Source organism: Fundulus heteroclitus, chromosome 15 (assembly GCF_011125445.2).
Source record: "Fundulus heteroclitus isolate FHET01 chromosome 15, MU-UCD_Fhet_4.1, whole genome shotgun sequence".
Taxonomy (NCBI): Eukaryota; Metazoa; Chordata; class Actinopteri; order Cyprinodontiformes; family Fundulidae; genus Fundulus; species Fundulus heteroclitus.
This window is the reverse complement of record NC_046375.1, coordinates 13,301,259-13,321,426: the sequence shown is the minus strand read 5'-3', so window position 1 is coordinate 13,321,426 and position 20,168 is coordinate 13,301,259. Positions and strand designations below refer to the sequence as shown.

Sequence of the window (20,168 nt, the reverse complement as noted above, 5' to 3'; positions counted from 1 at the left end):
CAGACTGTTTGATCTGTGTGTTGAACTGCTTTTCATTAAAATAAAAAAATTAGCTGCTTTTCCTGAAGAAAAGTGGTGGAAAAATGGGTGCATTGTTCCCATTTATCCATTGTCTCTCATTTATCTAAGATTGGTTTATGGGAGTTACTGTTGTTGAAGGGAAACCAGTGCCTTCCTCTCCCTGGTGACATTCCAGATCATCTTTTGAGGATCCCAAGTCTTTCCTAGGTCTAGCAGGGACATTTAGTCTCGACAACAAGCTCTGTTCTGTCCTGGGATCTTGTTTTAAGACCTCTGAGTCAAGAAATCTCTTAAAAAGCACATGTCCGACGACATAAACTGTAGGCTAAAAGATAACAGTTCACCAGACCTGAACTGAACTACGGAAATTTAAGGACAGATGAAAAACAGTGATGCCTATCAACCAGGGAATGGTTACGATGCTTTTGTTACGGTTCGGTGACTCAAAAGAACCACAATGAGAGTCATTAGGCCCAAACGGAAAAAGAAAGACGGAACTGGGTGGAACCTTTCCGGGGGAGGGTCAGGCATACAAATACTACTTTGAGTGCCTTCAAGAGTCATCCAAGAGGTTGCAGGAGAAGATATGATGCATTGCACTCCTCCCTTCCCACAGTTACCAAGAGTAGCAATATACACTGACCGGCCACTTTATTAGGTACACCTGTCCAACTGCTCGTTAACACTTAATTTCTAAGCAGCCAATCACATGGCTGCAACTCAGTGCATTTAGGCATGTAGACATGGTCAAGAGAATCTCCTGCAGTTCAAACCGAGCATCAGTATGGGGAAGAAAGGTGATTTGAGTGACTTTGAACGTGGCATGATTGTTGGTGCCAGAAGGGCTGGTCTGAGTATTTCAGAAACTGCTAATCTACTGGGATTTTCACGCACAACCATCTCTAGGGTTTTACAGAGAATGGTCCGAAAAAGAAAAAAACATCCAGTGAGCGGCAGTTCTGTGGGCGGAAATGCCTTGTTGATGCCAGAGGTCAGAGGAGAATGGCCAGACTGGTTTGAGCTGATAGAAAGGCAACAGTAACTCAAATAACCACTCGTTACAACCAAGGTGGGCAGAAGAGCATCTCTGAACGCACAGTACGTCGAACTTTGAGGCAGATGGGCTACAGCAGCAGAAGACCACATCGGGTGCCACTCCTTTCAGCTAAGAACAGGAAACTGAGGCTACAATTTGCACAAGCTCATCGAAATTGGACAATAAAAGATTAGAAAAATGTTGCCTGGTCTGATGAGTCTCGATTTCTGCTGCGACAGTCGGATGGTAGGGTCAGAATTTGGCGTCTACAACATGAAAGCATGGATCCATCCTGCCTTGTATCAACGGTTCAGGCTGGTGGTGGTGGTGTCATGGTGTGGGGAATATTTTCTTGGCACTCTTTGGGCCCCTTGGTACCAATTGAGCATCGTTGCAACGCCACAGCCTACCTGAGTATTGTTGCTGACCATGTCCATCCCTTTATGACCACAATGTACCCAACTTCTGATGGCTACTTTCAGCAGGATAATGCACCATGTCATAAAGCTGGAATCATCTCAGACTGGTTTCTTGAACATGACAATGAGTTCGCTGTACTCAAATGGCCTCCACAGTCACCAGATCTCAATCCAATAGAGCATCTTTGGGATGTGGTGGAACGGGAGATTCGCATCATGGATGTGCAGCCGACAAATCTGCGGCAACTGTGTGATGCCATCATGTCAATATGGACCAAACTCCCTGAGGAATGCTTCCAGCACCTTGTTGAATCTATGCCACGAAGAACTGAGGCAGTTCTGAAGGCAAAAGAGGGTCCAACCCGTTACTAGCATGGGGTACCTAATAAAGTGGCCGGTGAGTGTATGTGTATATATTCACAGAGATACACTTTAAAGCAGCAGATTGACATCCATACAATATTCTGTGAGTTCCTCTTGCTGAGCAAAATAAGTTATTTGCACGGGATTGCATATTTTTGTTTTATCCTCACTAGGAGTAAACCTTTGGAGTTGTTCTGGTCACATGAGATGAAGGGGCATTTATTGCACAAACATGTGATTTTATGACTTTGCCTTTCATATAAAGAGTTGCGACAGGCATTGTTCCTAGAGGGGAAGGAAAACGGCTGTGAAGAAAAGCCTCCAACTTTGAAACAGCACCAACAGGTAAAAAGTTGCTAATAAAATGCTGTTGTGGCTGTAATATTTCTAGATTTGCAGGTCAAATAGTGGAAAAGTAAATTTTCAGGCTTAGGTTATACAAATTATGACAAGAAAATATCTCAATATGATTTATAATATTAATCGTGATAGTACTGGTGTGTCTCTCGATTTAGTCACTCGAAGTTAGGAAAGTTATCCAATAGCAATTTACTCATTTGAAATGGGGTTATAAAAATGTAATGATTGTGTTATTAACTAAAGACTATGAACACAATGGCCAGTGTAGTATGGAGTGGTAAAAATGTATTGAAGAGCACAACCATAGCTATAATTATCACGATTTATATGATTTTAAATGCTGTCATCTGTCATTTAGGATGCACCTCTTCTTCCTGCTCTGTGTCGCGCTGACGGGCTCGGCCGCCTGGGCTCGCTCTCATCTCTCCCCCTTCTCCTCAGAGTTGGTCAACCTTATTAACAAAGCCAACACCACCTGGACGGTGAGACCGTTACGTTTTATGTTTTTTTTTCCCCAGATGAAAGCATCACCGTCACAGACTGCAGTCATAATCCAGCTATATTTCCCTGCATTGCTTCAACTACTCTCGCTTTAGGCCGGACACAACTTCCATAATGTTGACGTCAGCTACGTGAAAGGGCTTTGTGGGACCATCCTGAATGGACCCAGACTGCCAGAGGTGTAAGTTTTTAAGTGTTTCGTGTTTGAAGGTGTGAGTGCTCAGAGCCTCTCGTGACCAAGCAGGTGACAGTCAGCAGGTTTATCATCTGCAGTGTGTTGCAGACCGTCTCCTCTGTCGTTTAGGGCTCATGATATTGAAGGCATAAACCTTCCAGACAGCTTTGACCCACGCCAGCAGTGGCCCAACTGCCCCACCCTCCAGCAGATCCGAGACCAGGGCTCCTGTGGATCTTGCTGGGTAAAAAAAAAAAAAAAAAAAAAAAAAGAGACATCAAAACCAGCATTTTATCCCATCCCATTTGTTCACTACTGCGGATTTTTCTGCAGGCTTTCGGGGCAGTGGAAGCAATCTCTGACCGGCTGTGTATCCAAAGTGGTGGTCAGGTCTCTGTAGAGGTCTCTGCTGAGGATCTACTCACCTGCTGTGATGACTGTGGAATGGGGTGAGCACCAAACGACAAAAAAACAAATGAATTTATCCACATAAAGACGCACTTCTTAAATTGTACCTGTCAAGATGATAACTAGGCCTGAAAATGATAACAGTGGCTCAAATCTCCAAAAGCAAAAGAGAGGTTAAAGATGAATCATTATTAAGAATTACAAAGTAAAATAAAAAAGGTAGAAATTTGCAAAAGTTTTTGCCAATGGGTCACTTATTTTGTGGGGTGGTGTGGTTTAGTGGTGGACTCAAATGCAGAGACTGGCTGGTGAAGCTGGGTGCTTTCTTGCACACGGAGAACAGGACACGGGGTATGAGCAGAGTAACAGGCAGTAAAATGGGGCATGGAAACGCAAACAGAAAAATCCAGCGAGGAACAGAGACAACCAGCTTAGATACAGTGGCCGGGGTGGAAAAATGACAAGCCAACCAGAAGAGCAATCCCAGATGTGGAGCAGTTGTGGTAGATGAAAAGCAATGAAGCTGAGGGAAAGAGAGTAATGTGAAATGAGCTGAGCTGAGACACCATGAACATTTAGCCAATGAAAAAAGATAACCAGAGATCTAAGGGAAATATAATCCAAATGTACAACGAAGAGAACACAAAAATAAAGAAATTAACAACAGAATATGACAAGACCTGTTACAACATGAATAAACAACAAGGAACTACAGTATTAAAAACCAAAACCCAACTGGTGATCGTGACCCTTTTACTAACCCTGTCTCGGGTCTAATATGGACTGATCCAGCTCAGAGTAGAGTTCTGGGTTTGACCCATCATACTTGATCAGGTATTCACCCCAGTAGTGAGATAAGGTGACAGGTTTTTGGTATTTGCATTGTCAAATGTAACTAGTGTTGCACCGATACCGATACCAGTATCGGCCGGGGTGCCGATACCGCACTAAAATGGTGGTATCGGTATCGGCGAGTACCAACAAATAGGTCACAGATACCATTTTGATGTTTGTATGTCATTTGAACGCAGCCTTCTCTCTCCCGACACTCACTAGTTCTACTGGATTCACTTTGTATTAGTCTTTTTCCTGCTTTAATAAGGTAGCAGCTTGAAAAAGCCATGATAGCAATTATTTTACATCCATGTAGTATGCTGTTCTTCATATATACACACACATAAATTTCAAAGTTATGGTATCGGTATCGGCCGATACTGAACAGCCAGGTATCGGGTATCGGTATCGGGGCCAAAAAATGGCATAGGTGCAACACTAAATGTAACTACAATTTTTTTCCTTGTTCCAAACAGTAGAAGGACCAACGCCCCACTTGTGTTCTTTTTTTGTAGTAGGAAACTCACAACTTCATGTTTTGAAACTTCATTAACATTTTTCCATATGGTGGAGACTGCTGCATTGTAAACTGATTAGCAGCTTAATCCAGACCAAAGAGAAAAGAGTTTAACTACATTCAAACCACGTCTCGTGGTTCCTTCTTCTTCTTGCATTCTTGTGGCCTTCTTAAAAAAACTTTTTAAAGTTGCAGATACTGTGGGTTTGTGTTCTTGTAGCTGTTTCGGTGGGTATCCCTCAGCTGCTTGGGAGTTCTGGACGAAAAAGGGTCTGGTGACAGGAGGCCTGTATGGCTCCAAAGTCGGTAAGGTCAACCTGCACCCGATCTTTTTTCAGTTCCTGCAGCTTTTGACCAGATATCTTAGCTACTGTGTGTGCGTTGCAGGTTGCAGACCCTACACTATTGCCCCCTGTGAACATCACGTGAATGGAACTCGTCCACCATGCCAGGGCGAAACAGAGACCCCTAAATGCGTGCAGCAATGCACTGATGGATATTCTCTGTTGTACCCGAAGGACAAACACTATGGTACAGACATTTTTTAAAACAGTTTTCCTGCTTAGCTTGTTGTATGCCTGACTTTAACCTCTCTCCTTTGCTTTACCCCTTCAGGCCGGAGCTCATACAGCGTCCCGTCGCAGCAGGAGCAGATCATGACAGAGCTGTATAAGAACGGGCCTGTCGAGGCAGCTTTTAGTGTCTATGAGGATTTTCTGCTATATAAATCTGGTGAGGCCTTCACTTTGACAACTTTACGCACATAAAAGTTCCCTTCTACAAATTAAAATGTCCACTAATGTTTTACCAAAGTAAAATGCACAAATAAAACAGCTCAAACCTGTCCTTTAATTTGTTGCCTTCTATTTTTGATTTAATGTATTAATTGTTGAGTTTTTCAAAAAAAATAATAACTTCATGTCCCAATTAGCGCTATAACTTTTGATTTTGTATTTGTCGACAACAAGACATTTCTAAGAGCAAATTTCAAACTACTGCAAGCTGGGTTAACACAATTCCTTCCTCAGGCTATAGATTTATGGATTTAAAGCCAAAAATATATTATAGGAACAAAAGTATAAGTTTTTTCTGTTCTAAATTTGACATTTCGTATTCAACTTTGGGTCCGAGCGAGAAGCTACTTCAATAATGTAAAACAATCTTTAACTTATAAATGCTCTATCTTCTTTAAAGACTTCCGCATTGTTTTAAAACGAATCCTGCGAATAAAGTTATTGAGCTCTCTTTGTTGCTGTAACAGGCGTGTATCAGCATGTGACTGGAGAAATGCTGGGAGGTCATGCCATAAAGCTCCTAGGCTGGGGGGAGGAGAATGGCACCCCCTACTGGCTGGCTGCAAACTCCTGGAACAATGACTGGGGAGACAAAGGTAAAAGTGAACATGAAATTCTCTGACATGCAGAATCTGCAGTAATCTTGTACAGGAAGAATTGGAAACAGTGTTCGTATTTTGTCCTCTGCCTACAGGGTTCTTCAAAATCAGACGAGGAAATGATGAATGCGGGATTGAGTCGGAGGTGGTCGCAGGAACCCCCCTCAACTAGATGATTGAAAAATGTTTTAGCTTCATTGTCAGATCAAATACCAGAAACCACATGCTGTGTAAACCTTTGTCCAGAATATCATTCTGAAGGGATTTTATTACAAAGGCATAATGCCATCCCATTCATAGATAATAATTTCATAGTAGAACCTTTTGCAGCATTTCCTGATGAATGAGAATCAGAATTTTTTTTTTTTTTGGAAAGTGTTTCCACTCAGCTTATGTTCGAAGCCATTTAAGTCATAGTGAAATGTGAGCTAGAGCCTAAATTGCTTCAGTTGTTTTCACACATTATTGTATCAAATTAAATCAGACGATGACCCTTACATCTATACAGATCAATAAGCTCCCTTTTATTCTTTTGGCACTCAGTAAATCTAAAATGAAATTAAACATGAGCCGTCTCTTTGTTCATTTAATTTTCATATGAATTATTTGCTTATACACAGACATGTTTTTGACAAAGGAATATGGTAAAAATCTCCAAAGTACCAATGAGAATATCTGTGAGATAAAGTTTCTGATGTTTGGCCAAATATGTAAGCGGTGGGGGATGTTGCCATTGGCCATATGCCTTTGCGGCCGGAGCAGCACTTTCCATTGCTTATTTACATGTCCATAACATGGTTATATGCACCCCTTTGATGTTCACATTGTAAGCACTGTAGGAAAATAAACAGTGGGTGGCTGACGGTGACTATGGAGTCTCGGTTTTGTAATTTAAATCTAAATAAATAAGCTATTTCGGTGTTTCTTAGAGTCTAGCTTGTCTTTGAACATCTGGTCAGACCTCGACTGTTTAAATGTATTTGGGGTTGCACTGGTAGGAGGGGTTCAGCCACGGTCCCATTCATGCAACATTTACCAATTTGTGTAAGATACAGTAATGCTACATCTTTCCTGGCCACATGAAAACCAAACTTCATCTTTTCACACATTTAATCTGTAAATATTTTTGTCATTAAAGAAGCAAATTTGTCACGCTTTAATAATAAATGTGATCAAAGAAACGTAGAGGTTTATTGCAAAATACTTTATTTTGATCAATGCTGAGATTTTTATGTCAATGGGGAAAGAATTATTCAGAGAGTTCTGATGGAAAAAATATCCTACTTTACGTAACTTGTTAGTTGGAACTGAAATATTTGGGTCATTTTATGATATATCAAGCATAATGCTTGAAAATATACGTATGCTAATATGACTCCAAGAACTTTGCAATGTTCTTTAAATTGTGATTTTTTGTTTTGTTTTTTGAGGATTCAGTGCATCATGAAAACAGAAACAAATAGAATTCAACAAATTAGAACATTTCACCAACTACTGAATTGTTATTAGTTTAATCTGGCCCAACTTGACTTAAAAGAGAGGAAAAAACACACATTTGTTGTCTCTTTAAATTTAAACTGACTGGTCATCCATCCATCCATCCACCCTTGGATTTGTACTTGCTTGGATTGCCGCAGCGCTGCGTTTACAGCAAGGCTCCACACCACCGGAAGTAGCGCTATCGCTCTTCACGGGTTTCACATTGACAGAAGAAGAGCGGAAGGCGGAGTCTATCGGAGGCCGATTCTGATTGGTTCAGTTCTCACAAACGAGCTTCGGTCATGATGACTTACTAGCCAGGAAGCGGCGGTTCCCGGAGAACGTAACATACCGGCCGATAAGGGCCTTCAGGTGGACTCCACCGTTGTCGGTGTGTGAAGGAGAGTCTGGGAGCAACCTTTGGTCCGTAGCCGGTGGGGATGAAGGCAGGTTCCCGGAGGTTACTGTGATAATTTTCTGTCTGTCGGGTCCGTCTTCCTGTAGCGTCCGACGCTGTCCGCCGGCACTGCGGGTTTTAGGTTTATGCTGGTGGAGGATAGCCATAGGTCACGGGCATGTATTTATCCAGTGTGGAGCTGTGGAGAACATACTGGGAGTTTGTTTCCAGGCCATACACGGTGCTCGTCTGCTCCCTGACAGCCGCTCTGTACTGTCTGTGGGGCCGCAAGTGTCAGGTCAGTCACAGCGCTCTGACGTAACTGCACTATTTACGCTTCACTAATCTTTTATTTACCTTTTGCTTCTCAAAATTTATATTTTCTTTCGATTTTTTTAAAAGTTGTTTAAGATAAAACAATAAGTTCTTGTTTGAATATGTATATTTTTGTAGCACTAAAACATTTTATTATTCAATATTTACATATTAATATTCGTTTTTTTTAGGGCTGGGCGATAATTCAATAACGATATATATTGATCGATAGACATATATCGATGATACAAAAAAGAGTCGATAAAAAGTGCAATAGAATAACAGTTTTCATTCCTTTTTTACCCAATGCTGGTTAATAATACAGTCGTTACATCCTCCCAACCAATCAGAAACGCAGACCCAGGAACTAAGCTCCGCCCCCTTCAAAGAGTTCAGAGAGTGCACGTTCTTTTTTTTTCTTGTTTGGTTGAATAAAGGGTGGAGTTTGATTTCAGTGTTTTTGTGTTCTTCATCTAAAAATAGGTTGCTAAGAAACAGCATAAAATGGCCAGGGCTGCACTTAAAATATATGTTTTGAATTTGTTGATAATTATTGTTATCGATAAATATGACTTCTATTTTATCTATATGTTTTTTTCCCCTATATTGTCCAGCCCTAGGTTTTTTCTTTCTTATGACCTCAGGAAAAATTCTTTAATTTTATTTATTTTCTTTTGAAAAAAATATTAATGGAATATTCATTAATTAATTAATTTATTCCGACAATAAAAATATTGTGATTAAAGTTTTTATTCCTCCCTCATTTTTTAATTGGTGTAATGGTTTGAGTTTATGCAGTACAGGTCTAAGTCTTTTCTCTGAATAATGGAAACCTACTAAAATAATGTCACAAGGTAAAAGGTTCTCTAAAACTTAGTTTCAAAATAATTTTAGGAGAATTCCCGATTTAAATATTCAGCCATTGCTAATTAATTAACCAAACAGCGTTTAATGGTAAAAACTACACCCCTAACAACTATTACACAATTTACTTATTTCTTATGGCTGTTTTTTATCTTGTGATTTGTATGGCTTTCTTATTGGATTTATGAAATTCATCTGTCGCCTTTTCTAATGTGCTTAAGCTGTTGTCAATAAGGCTGAAGTAAGGTAGGTATCCTTAAGTGTAAAATGTTGAAAACACACAGATAGCTGCACATATTCGTGTTTGTAACATGGTAATAATCTCAACTCTTGTGCTGTATAATGCATTTATTTGGTCTCTTTTCCTTTCAGACCCCCGTCCTGATATGTAGCGAAGCTTTTGGCGCATTCCTCCATAAACACTGTCCTGTGGTAGCTGAGCGCTTCTGTCCCACTCCCTGGTGCTGGGGAGGACGGCTGCAGACGCTGGTCTGTGCGCTCCTTAAATCCAAACCCCCCGTCTCGTATCGCAAGTAAGAGGAAACCCCTTAATGTATTCTTTCAGCCAGACCTGTGAGTTAAATGCGTGTTAAAGTGATGGACTGCTTCCGTAATTCACTCTGCCTTCACTTCTCAGTGAGTTGATTCGTACCATTGATGGTGGTCAGATCTCCTTGGACTGGGTGGACAATCATGCCAGCGACACCTACCCGGAATCGTGCACGCGGCCCATTGTGCTCATCCTCCCAGGCCTGACGGGGAACAGCCAGCAGTCCTATGTGCTTCATGCTGTTAGCCAGGCAACCAGACGGGGTTACAGGTCAGCTTTGCTCCTCACACACACACACACACACACACACACACACACACACACACACACACACACACACACACACACACACACACACACACACACACACACACACACACACACACAATCCACAGAGTAAGAAATATATACTCCCTACACAGCTTGACAGACCTGAAAAAGCCTTAAATTAGTTGTGGACTAAAATCTGACTCAGGGAATTTCAACATTTATTGAAATACATTTATTCGGGGGGGGGGGATCTATGCTGAATCCAGCAAATTTTTTATTTAGAACCTCTTGCTCGGTCAATGAGTTCATGATTTTATTGTTTCCAGGACACGTGGAAGGGAAATAGGTCCACAGCATCATGGAGCCTCCGCCATGCTTAACAGTGTTTTGACCTATTCACCCTTAGTTTCGCAACAAAGCCACCCGGAGGACGTTGAACTTACTTCCTCAAGTCCCAGTAGCGTTTGACCACACGTTTATAGCTGAGCCTTAGCGTTATTGTAGATATGGACAAGTTTTGTAAGTGCCTACTTCCTTGACACATGGTAAACCAACACATGAACGCCTTAAGGCTGGTTCACACAGCAGTATTTGTCGCCCGATTTTTACCCCGATCTGCCCCTTCCGAGTGGCGCCGATTATCAGCGTGTCTCTTAAAATAATCTTAAAATATATTCCTGCCGTGTGTTAAGAGATTGGATCCACTCGGTGGAACGTCGGGATCACTGTAACCTCAAATCGGGGATATTCAACATGTTTGATTGTCTTGCTCCGATATCCTACCGTCTGTGGTTTCCCCTGAGGACAGACGAGCTCAAAGCCTGTTGAATGTGACGTGTAGCCAATCAGAAAGCGAGGTGAGGGATTCCCAGAGAGAAAAAAAAACAACTGTCCTCCATTTCACAGTGCAGCAAGCGTAGAGCCCCCCCGGTCGCGTTGTCTCTGCTTCTTTAACGCCTTTTCTTTTTGTGTTTTTTTTCTGTTAAAATTAGTCCACAAACTATCACCATTATTCTTCCCTGTCGTCCATGTTTATTTACTCTGAACTCACATTTTATCTTGAGAGGATTCAAAAGATTTCCCGTTTGACATCTGAACGATCCCGCGTAAAATTTGTCCGTGTGTTGAGCTTGCCGTCTGACCGTACACCACACACTGTACGGACAAACATGCTTTATTTAAGATTTTCTATCATTACATGTGATGTCTGTCAGGCATTTTTTTATAAATTGAAATTATAACTATTTTATAATCCTGCCGTGTGAACCAGCCTCCATTTTAATAGACTGTCTTACTGGTTTTGAGGGGTGGGGTTCACACCCCAGGGAAGCAGGGCGTCATAGACAAACTGAAAGTTTCTAGCCTCTCTGATACATTTAAAAACATAACATCTGTTTCAGTTACATAATTTGTATATAGTTAGATTTTGCTGCTGCAAAACACGATTAATTGATTTTAAGGCTGTTTGCACATCTCTAGCAGGGGTGTCCAAAAGCATGCAGAGAGCTTTTAAATCTAGTTTCTATTCACACAATTACTTAAATAAGTAAAGTAATGTGTCTTAAGGCAATGATGGGAATATTCCATTTGGACTGGCATGTGCCCTGCAGAAACTGAAGCTCCTTTTCTTGGCTCTTTGTTTTCCAGATGTGTGGTCTTCAACAACAGAGGAGTAGGAGGGGAAGAGTTGCTGGTATGTAGGATTTTGTTCTCCCTCCTGAACTTCATAGCAACAGACACCGTTTGAGCTGTTATTTCACACTTTAGTGCCTGATCAGTGCTGCAGATTTACAAACAAACAGCAAACACCCAACAGTTTACATTTTCACAATCATAGAATGTGTCATCATACAGTATATGACAATGAAGACTCAAAAGACTCAAATCAGATCCCAGACAGAGCAAAAGAAAGAAAAAGGGAATTTTAGGCACCCCATTGCATTTCAGCATATGGCTGACGAAAAATACATCCAAAACGGCGTGCATAACCAGAACGCCAGACCTGGTAGTGTATTCACATATTGAATAACTGGGCTCCATATTTTCTAGAATTTTCTGGTAGAGTCATTCATGTTGAATCTGATTTTTTTTTTCTCAAATTTTATATTTTGCATCACATCTCTAATCCAGTAACCAGAAGTTGGAGGTTTTCTGTCTTTCCATTTAAACAGAATAACCTCCTAGCCAGCAGGGAGGAATAGGGCGATGACATGCTGTAGATATGTTGGAGGATCACCCTTATCGGTGCCGCAGATTTAACCCTTTTTTAGCATATAAACTTATATTATATCAGCTATTATAAATTATTTATATTTTCTGAAAAAGAGTTTAATGTGTATGTATTTATAAATTGTTCCTTTTCCAAAAAAATAAAATAAAAATCTTTCAAACAGATTGTTAGAAAATAAAAACCGTCGTAGTGCTGTTGTGCATGTAAATTGTACACTTTCTTTTTGCCAAAACAATGACTACACATTTGTTTAGTAGAAGTTAATATTTTTAATAAAAAAATGCAGAACTTTTAACTATGGGGTGATAATAATACCATGTTTTTACGACAATAATCATTAAAAGCAGATCCTTGATTCTTATTACATAGGAGCAAGAGCATAGACCTGCAATACATAGAATGTAAAGATCAGCAACGGCTTCTGATCCTTCACAGTCTAGTATTGTTTTATTTTAAGCCCTTCTTCGCTAAACTGCTTTTTGTTTATGATGAATGGATGAATGTTTATTTTAGGACCGTTAACTCCGCCTACATCACAACCTGAGTCTCTCCAAAAGAGCACCATGTAATGTTGAGTTTGTTTTGAGTGCCCGCCCATCTCGGTGAATCTGTGTTACTTTCAGACGCCTGTCACCTACTGCGCTGCTAATACTTCAGATTTGGAGCGAGTTGTGCAGCATGTGAAAGGCCTGTACCCTCAGGCTCCTGTGCTGGGAGCTGGCGTATCTCTCGGAGGGTGAGTGGTCGTCAGCCAGTTCAACGTGTCGCTCTCCGACCTCTTCCTAATTATTTTTCTCTATGTTTCCCCGCCCCTTATTCTCCTCTACAGCATGATCTTGTTGAACTACCTGGCCTGTAAGCAAACAAAGTCGGGAATGGTGGCAGGCATCACCATCTCCGTCGCCTGGGACGCGCTGAGGTCGTCCGACTCGATGGAGGAGCCTCTCAACTGGCTTCTCTTCAACAAACACCTCACCAACGGCCTGCGCCAAAAAGTCACCAGGTTGCACAGCTTTATGTGCATTCAAGGTTGCCAAACCACAGTAAAGTGTGTGGGCTGACTCAATATAAGAAAACTAAATGCTGTTTTTTTCTTACAGGCACAGGAAGATTTTGGAGAAAGTGGTGGATGTCGACTATGTCCTGAAGGTAGGGCCCCGAAACGCCTCTTTGAACCTCGTCTCCTATCCCGACGTTCACCACCATCCACATTTATTAGCACTACTGGCAAAGATATGTACAATGCCTTAAAATAGTAGCATAATGTCATACTTAAAGCAGCACAGTGTACCTTATAGCCACCAGGGGCGCTAGATCTGTTACCTTCAGGGTTAGCGCCCCTGGAGGCCACTGGCAACACTGCACTGTCGCAAAACTAAACAGTCTCCCTCTGTGTTTTGGAATCTGATAGCAGACCACTTTGGATCAGCTATTTACTGAAACAAGAATAACCCAACACAAACATATAACATATGTTACTTCTTTGTCCTTTTTTATGAATCAGTGGAAATGCATGGACTTTCTCCTAACCAGCCCCATTTACGTACAATGTTGATGGAGTCACGTTAGTATGTTGTGCAGCTTGGTAGCTTAGCAATTGGCTCCTACAAAACGGGAAAAAAAAATAGACTCGGACATGTTCTGTATACAACACGTAAAAAGATAACTTACCAATCTAGTAGCAATGATGCCAGAAAAAGAATACGTCTTGAATCTTTCATCAAATACCAACAAGCAAATTATTTTGGAGGTTTCACTCTTGTTTTTCCTCTGGAGCGATCCCTGCCTCGCTTTTTCTCTTTGGCCTCCTCAGACATAATTTTCCTCTTTTTGGCCATGACAGACTGTGACTCGAAATGTAGAAGCACCTGAGGTTAGCTCTCATGTTTAAGGGGAGCTCAGACTGCTGTAAAGCGGAGCTCTAGATCACATGACCCATTCAGCGATGGATCCGACCCTTTTAAGTTACATAAGCGAGATTTTGAGAAGGGCAGCCTGCACAGAGCAGCTATACGCGGCAAGTGCTGTATATTGACGTGAAAAATCATCTAATCTGAAATTAAGATAATACTTGGGTCAAAACTTACACGGAGCTGCTTTAAAATGTAGAAAAATCCAACCATTTATTCTAGTGTTTGCCTAATTGAGAAAAAAAAATATCCCGTTTTAAGAAATAATAGTTTTCCATAAAGTGGTACAATTTATGGCACCCCTAGAAATTGCTAATGAATAAATGTAACTAAAATGTTTTGTTGTTTGTTTAAAGTTTGCTTTGCTTTTTAAGTTGGTCAGAGCTTCTGATAGGTCATCCATGATTTCTGTATCTTTGGAATATAAAATGACAAGAAGACACAAAGACCAACATTTCTTTTAGACGATTTAAGAGCAATTGTTAAAAAGTTTAAAGCTAACAAACAAGGCTGGATAAGAACCCATGTTCATTTCACCATGAGGCACAGGGAGGAGCACGGTAGGGAAGTTAGGTCACTGAAACTCACGATTTGAGAACTGCAGCAAAGAATGGTTCCCTAAGGGAAACGTACATTGGCCACATCAGGCATCTGTCAAAAATGTGCCCACATTTTTAAAAATCGGCTATCTGAGTAGGAGTTCAGAGGCTAAACTCTACTAGGGCTTTGACTGGAGCTGTGGGTATTTCTTGTGGAGAAAGGATGAATATCTGGGACAGCAGCTCACAGCCATTGTTAAGTTAAGTATATTGTAACATATTTCTTAATGTTGGATGTTTGCTCACTATATAAATGTACTCAGATTAAACGCTGGGTTCCTCTATGCTCTCATCTGTTCTAGGCGCGGACTATCCGGGAGTTCGACGAGCGCTTCACTTCACATCTGTTCGGCTACAAGTCTTGCGTCGATTACTACCGGGACGCCAGTCCAGCCAAAAAGCTCCCACACACCAGCGTACCCATCCTGTGTCTCAACGCCGCCGATGACCCCTTCTCTCCACAGAGCGGTGAGTAGAGGACAGGACGGCGGAGGCGTATGCATGCAGCGATCCAGCAGATCTCTGGACTTTCTAATGCACCGATGCCTCCTTAACGTTTTCGTTGTGTCTGCGGCCTTCGCAGCATTCCCGGTCTCCATAGTCCAAGCCCTGCCAAACGTCGCCCTGCTGCTGACGGCTCACGGCGGACACATCGCCTTCCTGCAGGGCCTGTTTCCTCGGGGGGAGAGCTACATGGAGCGTCTGTTTGGCCAGTTCGTCCAGGCAGTCTTTGAACACCCGAGGGACATCAAGAGAGCCTGTGGCGTCAAAAAACACCAGCCCAGCAAAGACCAGAGTGACGGAAAAGAATAATCAATCAAAGATAGAAGAAATCTGTAAAGCCTGATTTATATATATATATATATATATATATATATATATATATATATATATATATATATAAAGCATCAATTGTTCCTTGCATGCTGTTAGCCGTCCAGCAAAATGTCTTGACGTCATTGCAGCCCTGCTGTTCTACCTCAGACGGAAGCAAAACAAGCTAATTTAAAAAGGAAAAAAAATGGTGAAATCACTGCAGGGAAAGCCACTTTTCAAGTGTTTTAAGTATGAAGTCCTGGAGCACGTGAAAAGCTTTTGCACACAACAGAAGAAGTATTTTTGAATGCTTGGTTTTCGGAATGCTAACTGCTTTCTATTTCCTCCCTCAGACATCCGCTCCGGATGCAAAGCATAATGATGTGTGCAGAAAAAAAAAAAAAACGGCAACTTCAAAATGCCTCAAAAAAGGAATGTGTAAAACTGAACTGCATTCATTAGTTTATTGATATAATGCAATTTGATACTGATGCCTTGGTTCCTCGTGTTCTCCTTTTGCTGTCCTTAAGGTATTTAAAATACCTATTGAAATGTTCCACTTAAAGCCCCATGATGTTCTGTTTGCCTGGCTGCAGTTCAGAGTATGCCAAAACGTAGATGCGTGAACAGTGTATAAGATACACACTTTAGCTTTCTGTGCACTTATAATATTGCACCATCTGTCGGTCTGAATGTGAAGCGTTATGACATTTTATTTTGGTAAAATGCACCTTGCGTTTGTCATTTGCACAACGTCTAGTAAATGTGTGACAGATGAATGTCGTATATGAGAAGATTCTGATGATTCCTAAAAGGGATCTTGTTTTGAATTTATTTGTCGTAGCGGCGCACAAACGTTTTAATGATTGTTCTGACGGGAGCACTTATTACGAACGGACCTTACGTTTGACGTGGTAAACGGTGAAAATGAAGTTGGATTCATTGCAGAAGACATCAGTATTTCATATTTTATGCGACTCTTGGCGAGAAGAGATTTCATGCATTATTTATGACCATGAATAAATTATTGCAGCTAAAATTGCTAGTTATAATAGTGTGTATTTTGAAAGCTTTTTGACCACGTTTAAAACATGTTTTTGATTTTAATCGGCCTGTAATTTTGAAGTGACGTTGTTGCCTTTTCAGTGAGATGTAAACACAATCATTTTTATCATTATACATAGGACACATAAAGACAAATATATAAGCAATTAGCTCTGTGTTATGTAGAAACCAATAAAGAATGGTATATAAAGAATTTACGTTTTGTCTGGTGAATTTATATTTTAGGTTACACACACTGCTATGAAAAGGTGATCATGCCAGAGCAAAACCACTAACCTTAACGCGTTTATTTGGATTTTATGTGTCAGAGAAACACATAGTACGTCACTTTAAAGTGGAAGTAATATGATACATGTATTTCATAAATAAAAATCTTAAAATTTGTGGCGAGCATTGATTTGCATTCAGTCCTCACAGTCAATACCTTGTAGAAGTCCTTTGAGGGGATGACGCCAGCTTTTTTCAGCTAGACTTAAAACTTTGCTCATTTTTCTTTGCAGATCACGCTCTGGTAGATTGGATAGTATGGAAGAGGATTACGGCCACTCAAAAAAATAAAAGTTACTCAATTCTGACTTTTTTCTCAGAATTCTGACTTTTTTCTCAGAATTCTGACTTTTTTTCCCTGAATTCTGAGAAAAAAGTCAGAATTCTGGAAAAAAAGTCAGAATTCTGACATTAATCTCAGAATTCTGACTTTTTTCTCAGAATTCTGACTTTTTTCCCCCTGAAATCTGAAAAAAAAGTCAGAATTCTGAGAAAAAAAGTCAGAATTCTGAGAAAAAAGTCAGAATTGAGTAGACTTGTTTTTTTGAGTGGCCCTAATCCTCTTCTGTAGGATAGTGAGAGGTTGGATGTAGGTTTTTTTTTACCAGACATTCTTGATTGGCTTTCCTGTAGGTCTGGACTTTGTTTGGGCCATTCTGAAACCTGAATAAGCTTTGATTTAAATTCTAAATCATCCCTTTGTAGACCTGGCTATATGTTAAGGCTCCTGCTTCATTGGAGCCATGGTGTGTTCAGATCACCATCTTCCACTTATTTGCTGTGTCCCCTGGATGTCTTGTGGCAAACTGCAAACAGGGCTTCTTTATGACTTTCATTCCTGTGTTTTTTTCCACAAGGGCCACATTCACGATGCGGATGATAAATAGTCATACGCATAGTTCAGTCGACAGATTCGTCCAACTGAGCTGTGGATCTCTGCAGCTCCCCCAGAGTTGCCACAGCCTCTGGGCTGCTTCTCTGATTATTGCGCTCTTTGCCTAGCGGCTGAGATGGGTGGCGATGTGCTTTAAACTATCTGTTGTGTTTCTTCATTTTCATGATCCTTTCTGTTCACTAATGTACTCTAAAAAAAAAAAAAAAAAAAAAAAAAAGTGGACTTTGCAGAACACCTAGATCAATACAGAGATTAAATTGCACATCGATGGACTGCGTTCACTAACACTTTGCTTGAATGCAGAAGTTTGCGCTAGTTGAACACTGATGAAGGACACGCATGAATCCTAGATTTTTTATTTTTGTAAAAATATTTAAAAGCTGCAGCATTTCCTTTCCACTTTCCACAGTTATGCACCACTTTGTGCCAAAAATGTGCAAATGATCTAAGTCACTGTAAATAGCCGGAAACTTATTTTGTCCATAAGAAGAAGATTGTAGGCGGCTGCGATTAATTTTTCTGCAGCAGCAAATAAATTAATCAAGACGGTTTTAATTACCACATATCCTCAGGTTCGTCCTCATGTCAAAATGTCACAACGCACGTCGATCCTGACAGCTAGCCTTCCCCCGGTTTCGCCGTTTTAAATCCCAGGCCTTTTATCTCGGTGCGGTGGAGTCATTAATGTCGCTGATTAACCAGAAGCACATCAATAATTAACCATGAACAATAAAGGCCCACGCCCTCTGTCACAATCCTAGCCACTTCAACCTTCATTTACATTCATTTGCGGTGTGTGGAAAAAAAAAAAAAAGAGGCCTGAAGTGGCATTTACTCTGTGGAAAAAATAGAAGCAAATTGCTACTTTCCAACTCCTGTAGATCGTAATCTGAGAGTTGGACTGATTGCCCACCCATTCAAAAACCGTCCACAGCTCCTACCATGTGGGCGTAAGGAGGAAAGCAACTTAATCTGAGCATAACGTGAAAAGACGGGTGGTTTTCACCAGTCTTTCTAAACACAGTTAAAAACAGATATTTACATACGCTGTATTCAAAGACAGAAACTTCATTTCTCACCGTTTGACATTGAATGTGTATAAATATTCCCCGTTTTAGGTCGGTTAGGATTATAAAAATCATTTCTATTCGCTAAATGCCGGATAAAGAACAGAAGCATTTTTTTTTTATAGTCTGACGCTTACATACACTGAGATTACTGTGCCTTTAAACTATTTTGGAAGATTCAGATGATGATGTCATAGCTTTGTAAACTCCTGATAGGTAAATTAAAACAAAAGACCTTGTAAAGATGCTGGCAGAAGCTGGTAGGAGAGTGCATGCAGTGAAACAAGTACTCCACAGAGATGGGCTGAGAGGCCCCTGAGCAAGGAAGAAGCAATGACTTCAAAACCAACATTAAAGGTATATAGCCACGTTATATGCTTATAAAAAAGACCAAAAACCGTTTGATCATAACAAAATAAAGTTATATACAACAAGCCTCCATCTTGATAGTGTTTTTATCCTTTTTTAAGGTTAGAAAGAATCCAGCGCCGGGCGCCATGAACAGATACAAACAGATGTGGCGTCGTCTACTGGCTGGCTGTATCACAGAAGTATCATAATGCCGGTTTGCTTTATTAATAAATCATTTGTAAATAATGCCGGACCGAGTCCAACACTCTGAAATGCCTCACGATGAAGCCGCAGCTAGATCAAAGACCAACCTTTATTAATTAAATACACCGATCTACAGATATGGACAGTAGCATAATATACAGATGATTATTATAACAGAGTTTACATGTACTATGAATATATGTACAGGTGGCTATTACTATAGGCAGAATTGTGAGCATGATATACAGGTAGCTATTACTATAAAATGAATAATTAGAGTTTGGACAGCAGCTATTTAAATTAAAGTGCAGTGGAAGGTAATTGCATATTACAGTTTAAGAGCCTCATATCAGAATGTTTATTCACAGTCAACTCTGCAGTCACATTTGAACGAACGGCGGCTTTAGCGTCTGTTTCAGTGAACACCAACGTTCATTCTATATTCCCAGTGACATTCCAGTCTTTTCCCTCTTGGAATCATATATTTCTTGAGCTTTTTTTTTTTTTTTTTACTGAATCTTGGACCGTTCTCCGTTGTTTCGCTGGGAGATGCTAATAGCCGTCAGCCGCTTTCTTGTTTTAACTCCTGCTGCGCATGCGCAGTGTTGTACATCCTCTGTTATTAAAAATAAACACGAAAGACTTTATTTACAAACACAAAGCATAAAATGTCATAATAATAAATAAATATACAAGCAGCACGTGATAATCTTTTATAAAAACTATTTTTTAAAAAAAACAAAAAAGTCAAATAACGTGGCTATATGCACCTTTAAAGGGCAGCATCATATGTTTTGTCTGGTAGGAAATGCTCCGTCAGGACAGACAGCATCGTCTCTGTGTCCTGTGGGGTTCCACTAGG

At 40.5% G+C, this 20,168-nt stretch overlaps 2 protein-coding genes across 4 annotated transcripts; both read left to right on the top strand.

The window, feature by feature from the left end:
- The first annotated feature begins 2,084 nt into the window (after positions 1-2,084).
- On the top strand, positions 2,085-6,591 carry LOC105929532 (cathepsin B). 2 transcript variants are annotated; one of them, XM_012867360.3, is made up of 10 exons: positions 2,085-2,184; positions 2,558-2,681; positions 2,796-2,881; positions 3,005-3,119; positions 3,209-3,324; positions 4,855-4,940; positions 5,022-5,165; positions 5,250-5,366; positions 5,896-6,024; positions 6,123-6,591. In XM_012867360.3, the coding sequence occupies exons 2-10, from the start codon at positions 2,559-2,561 to the stop codon at positions 6,197-6,199; spliced, it is 993 nt and encodes a 330-aa protein (XP_012722814.2). In that variant the 5' UTR covers positions 2,085-2,184; position 2,558; the 3' UTR covers positions 6,200-6,591. The 2 variants fall into 2 exon arrangements, with proteins under 2 accessions (XP_012722814.2, XP_012722815.2); XM_012867361.3 differs by having other exon boundaries at positions 2,135-2,184; positions 2,537-2,681.
- Positions 6,592-7,774: 1,183 nt separating this feature from the next.
- LOC105929443 (phospholipase ABHD3) lies at positions 7,775-16,680 on the top strand. 2 transcript variants are annotated; one of them, XM_036147436.1, is made up of 9 exons: positions 7,775-8,201; positions 9,455-9,615; positions 9,720-9,902; positions 11,550-11,595; positions 12,756-12,868; positions 12,962-13,135; positions 13,233-13,281; positions 14,944-15,109; positions 15,225-16,680. In XM_036147436.1, the coding sequence occupies exons 1-9, from the start codon at positions 8,082-8,084 to the stop codon at positions 15,452-15,454; spliced, it is 1,242 nt and encodes a 413-aa protein (XP_036003329.1). In that variant the 5' UTR covers positions 7,775-8,081; the 3' UTR covers positions 15,455-16,680. The 2 variants fall into 2 exon arrangements, with proteins under 2 accessions (XP_036003329.1, XP_036003330.1); XM_036147437.1 differs by having other exon boundaries at positions 7,776-7,952.
- Positions 16,681-20,168: the final 3,488 nt, after the last annotated feature.

Bases quoted from the DNA above. Each gene is read 5' to 3' on its own strand.
- LOC105929532 (XM_012867360.3), top strand. From the start codon at position 2,559: ATGCACCTCTTCTTCCTGCTCTGTGTCGCGCTGACGGGCTCGGCCGCC. The intron at 2,882-3,004 runs GTAAGTTTTTAA...TCTGTCGTTTAG, and splicing joins GGACCCAGACTGCCAGAGGT to GGCTCATGATATTGAAGGCA. The intron at 3,325-4,854 runs GTGAGCACCAAA...GTGTTCTTGTAG, and splicing joins TGTGATGACTGTGGAATGGG to CTGTTTCGGTGGGTATCCCT.
- LOC105929443 (XM_036147436.1), top strand. From the start codon at position 8,082: ATGTATTTATCCAGTGTGGAGCTGTGGAGAACATACTGGGAGTTTGTT. The intron at 9,903-11,549 runs GTCAGCTTTGCT...TTTGTTTTCCAG, and splicing joins GCAACCAGACGGGGTTACAG to ATGTGTGGTCTTCAACAACA. The intron at 11,596-12,755 runs GTATGTAGGATT...TGTTACTTTCAG, and splicing joins TAGGAGGGGAAGAGTTGCTG to ACGCCTGTCACCTACTGCGC.